The 4,375-nt window shown below is 38.4% G+C and overlaps 1 protein-coding gene across 1 annotated transcript; it reads right to left on the bottom strand.

Moving 5' to 3' along the window:
- Positions 1–1,191: 1,191 nt before the first annotated feature.
- On the bottom strand, positions 1,192–4,085 carry LOC136217728 (uncharacterized). Its single transcript, XM_066004369.1, has 3 exons — positions 3,407–4,085; positions 1,825–2,063; positions 1,192–1,634 (listed from the first exon to the last, which is right to left on the bottom strand). Exons 1-3 carry the CDS (start codon positions 3,869–3,871, stop codon positions 1,385–1,387), a joined length of 954 nt encoding a protein of 317 aa, XP_065860441.1. The 5' UTR covers positions 3,872–4,085; the 3' UTR covers positions 1,192–1,384.
- Positions 4,086–4,375: the final 290 nt, after the last annotated feature.

Here is a 4,375-nt window from a genome sequence, read left to right as displayed (position 1 = left end):
TAAAGACAGCTTCTTAACTCCCAAAAAAGAGATTTTAAGTCCCATTTCAGCACCTGCGACACATTTAATCTAGCCCATATCTTCGCACACTGCTGCCCTATCTGCTCGCAGAATGATTAGTTTTATAGACAATGTAAGTAACGCAGACGGAGCAGATATTCAGCTACCTAAGAAGAAGAAGCGCACCGAGTAAGTTTGTTTAAACCTTCCCAATTCTTTTGTTCACCCAATGCATTGCAACAAAAATATTAACTTCGTTCGCTTTTGCAGGGCATCATCCTCTTCAATCAAGCAGCCTTAACCACGGGAACAAAAACTAATGTTGTGTTTCCACTTATGCACCTAAAATGATGATATGTCTTTAATGTATTGTTTGCCTTTTTTTATTGTTAACTTCAACTTATGTAAGTCTTTATGAACTATTCTACAACTAAATTGCTACCCTTATGAATTTTAAAATATTAGTTCCGTTTTCATATTTATCCACTGCATTTATGCTTTTTCAAGTTGCTTCTCTATAAGATGAAGTCCCCAATGATTATAAGGGTTGTTAATTTTTTTTTATTGAGAGTAGCAACCCATTTAGGATTTGACTTTCCCAAAATGTGGATGAATAACCTGGTATCTTTTTTAGTATTTTTTTTTCTTAGGAATGGTTCTGGCCACTTTGAGCAGCAGATCTGGAAAGTAGAATGCAGCTCATCCACCTCATTTCAATGCAAGGTTCAATTGGTTGTTCTACATGGAGCACTTTCCAGGATAAAACCAAAATTGAAATGCTATTTTCTTTTTTTGCCTTCACTTGATTTGTCGTTCATTTTCATTGATATAGCAATTGATTTGTTGTTCATTTTCATTGATATAGCAAATGATAACTTCAATAAGATCAATGAACTGTCTGTCCAATGAATTAATACACATATATATAATTCCAAAACTTTCATTTTTATGTTAGGTAGCCACTTCCACTACATCGATGAATTTGTGGACCTACTTTTCATTTGTTTGCCAGCTTGAACTTGTCTCCTACCACCCTTCTTCATATGTTCATATTCATACTTGAATTTGATCTTATGTTTCTAAGATTGAAGCTTTGATCTTATGTTTCTAACATTGAAGCTTTCAGAGTGGTTTTAAATAAATTCCAATGATAGAATATTGTATTTGAGTAAATACTCTAATATTGTAGATTTTAATATACTTTTTTCCCCGAAACGAAGTGAGGGTATCCATCTAGTTTTTTATAAAGAAGAAAACATATGATAATAGTCCTTGTTCTTAGTAGCCTTTTATGATATATATTGAATGTCAAATTCGAGCACATAAAGTTAAAAGCACTTAGGACCCCATTTAGACGCCTTATTGCTTGCAGAAATACAGACTGCTAATTGAGCTTTTTGAAAAAGTTGAGAATATGTGCACTGATTTCTTCTGGTTTTTCTTGCTGGAGAAAGTGAGCAACTCCTTCCATTATAACAATCTCTTGCAGAAAGGGGACATGCTTTTTCAAACCGCCATTTTGAATAAATTCCTTCACACCAGGGAAGTGATACGTAGCGTCGTGATCTCCCACAATAAACTTCACTGGTACCTTAATTTGTAACCCAGTCCATGGTGCTGTCAACTCCCAGTTTCTGCATCATGGGACAAAATATCGACAGTTCAGTTTGATCCAATATGCGAATATTTAAGCTATATGTGAAATGGAAGTATATGCTGGACAATGAAATGACTGACAAATCTAACAGTAGAGCAAAGTGACTATTGTTTCCTAAATGCTGTTGATAAGAATAGCAAGATTTGAATACTAGTGTTGAAACGTACAGGTCTAAACATCGATAGTAGTTCAACCCTCCGGAGAAGCCTTTTTGGTTAAATTTGCTAACATAATAATTGATATCTTCTTGTGACAGCCACGAAGGGATGTGTGAGGGCTCAGGTAAACTTTTGAATCCTGTTTCTTTGGGTATACAAGGTGGGCTACCGCTGCGAGATGTTAGAAATCTAGTTACTATTCTTGCCGTACCAGCTTGAGCAAAGTCATCTTCGATCTCTCCAGGTTCCTGCAACATAAATTAGCAGGTATTTGAAGCAAGAAACATGGACAACATATATTTGCAGCAGTAAGAATGGAAAATGAAAAATAGGCTGAATTGGCAGCTAATGTCAAGATTGCAAGATGCTGATCATATCATTTGAGATTAATTCTCAATAGCAGTCCGGTGCATATAAAATCTATAAGCTACTCTAAATACCATGCGTTCTAGAATTCCTATTGCACAATGATGTGAAGCAAATTCAAACAAATTCTCCTAATTGGACACTGATGTGAGCTCCAATCTGGTAAACTGGATTCTTTGATAATTTTACTGTATCTTCAACAAAAGCAAATCTCATATTGGTCTTATCAACACAATGAATGATGGAAAGAGGGCCCTTAAGGGTTGGGGCAAAATTATTTTTGCCCCTCCACAGTCGTCCTTTTGGCCCTAAAAGGGCCAACATAAATAAAATGTCCAACCCATTGAGGTTGGGCATTTATCCTTCCTTGATGCGGGTGAAAATTGCACCCCTAGCAGTGCCTTCACCTCCGGAAGGGGGTTGAATCACCCATGAGGGGAGTGGTTCCTGGCAGCCGGGGTTTCTGGGCACCCATGCCCCCCCCCACCTCACATTCCTGAGGGGGTGGTCAGCGGGGGCGCCACGCCATCCATGCCCCTCTGTCTCTGCCCCGGAATTGATGGGGTGGGTGGGGGTTGTTCTTTGAGGTAGAATAGCAATTGAATTTGAAAACATCTATTATGGAAAAATTAGAATGCAATTTTCCGTAGTATAAATACTAAATAGCAATGGCAAAATTTCACCAAAATAGGAAAAAAAAAAAAACAATGTCAAAACAAAGGAAAAGCAAAGGAATTATAAGAGGTCACATTTAATTATACTGTTAAGGAAATCATTAAGGGTCTTAAGCGCCATATGAAAGAGTATTGGCATCGGAAGTCAACGAGGTGGCCATTGTTAGTCCCACCAAACATTGAATGCAAGATGATTCCAAAAGCAATTTTTGGTTGCAAAACCTTAAAATTCAAATCAGTTTCTAATAAAATTCCTGCTATCTTGTGAAAGCCCAGCTAGTGTCACATCCCAGGAATCTACCACTCACAACTAGTAATGCATCATTTACATCTCAAATTCAACAATACCATGTTTAATCGATTTAGGCATCACAAAGATTGAAGTAATTACTAGTTAACTAGAAAGAACAGAGATAATCCAAGTATCTAGCAATCAAATTTACAATCACACAATCAGTCAATTTGATTGAAATCACACAGCCGCCATTCACGAAGATTTAGACAGTCCAACTGGAAGGCTGAAATGGAAAGGGGGGAAATCAGTAATTTACCTGAAACCTGCATATATAGAAGTCGTCGCCTAATACGTTCCTGTATTTCTCCACAGGCTTGCAGCGTGGATCCCTAGGCGTAAAGACGACGCTGGTGTTAACCAACGCTTTGATTCTATCAGGTCTAAACAAGCAAAGGTACCAAGCCATAATCGCTCCCCAATCATGGCCAACAAGAAACACCTGGTCAAGGCCAAGAGAGTCGAGCAGTCCAACAAGGTCACCGACGATATGGAAAGCGGTGTACTGATTAATGGCCGGAGGAGCATCTGTGTCGCCGAAGCCACGGAGGTCGGGGGCGATGCAACGGTAGCCAATTGAGGAAAGGTAGAGGAGCTGGTGGCGCCATGTGTACCAGAGATCAGGAAACCCGTGCAAAAAGAGAATAACGGGTCCTGTCCCTATTGATGCGATGTGCATGTTAATGCCATTTGTGGACACCGTTGAATGCTCTATCTTCTCCATATGTTGATTTTGGTAATGAGATTGAGGTCAGGGGTGCGTTTTCTTATAGAAAGATACAGTCGGAGCGGACAAAAAGATAGACTGAGATCGGCAAAGCCAGAATTAACTTTTCGTATGAAAGCGAAATGGTAACTCCATACAGAAATCTGAAGTATGGGGAAGAGTTCCGTGTGGAAAAGTGTGGGAGCATTGAATAATGATGAGCTCATCCATCGCAATCGGATGCTTATTACTCCCCTAACTTTGAAAGATAATGTCCGAGTATTCCATTTTGGTCAATTTGTTACTCTACAAAGTTACAGGCACACACCCTATTAGTAATAGCTACCTCGACTCCTTCTCAAATTACATAACATGTCCTTTATTTATTTTTTAATAAAAACCATTTTGCCCACTTTCAAAAAATTGGAATGATTAATGGATTGTTGAGTAATGGGGTGTTTGGTTGCTCATTTTCATGTTTTGTTTGCTTTTTTTACTTTAAAAAGAAGAGTTTTAGGTGTT

This window comes from Euphorbia lathyris, chromosome 2, assembly GCF_963576675.1.
Source record: "Euphorbia lathyris chromosome 2, ddEupLath1.1, whole genome shotgun sequence".
Lineage (NCBI taxonomy): Eukaryota > Viridiplantae > Streptophyta > Magnoliopsida > Malpighiales > Euphorbiaceae > Euphorbia > Euphorbia lathyris.
Note: the sequence above shows the minus strand (reverse complement) of the source record. Positions and strands in the feature narration are given on the sequence as shown.

Excerpts from the sequence above, each read along its gene's own strand:
- LOC136217728 (XM_066004369.1), bottom strand. The coding sequence starts at position 3,871 with ATGGAGAAGATAGAGCATTCAACGGTGTCCACAAATGGCATTAACATG. Across the intron at positions 2,064-3,406 it reads TCTATATATGCAGGTTTCAG|GAACCTGGAGAGATCGAAGA; the intron begins GTAAATTACTGA and ends TTTATGTTGCAG. Across the intron at positions 1,635-1,824 it reads TACTATCGATGTTTAGACCT|AAACTGGGAGTTGACAGCAC; the intron begins GTACGTTTCAAC and ends CCCATGATGCAG.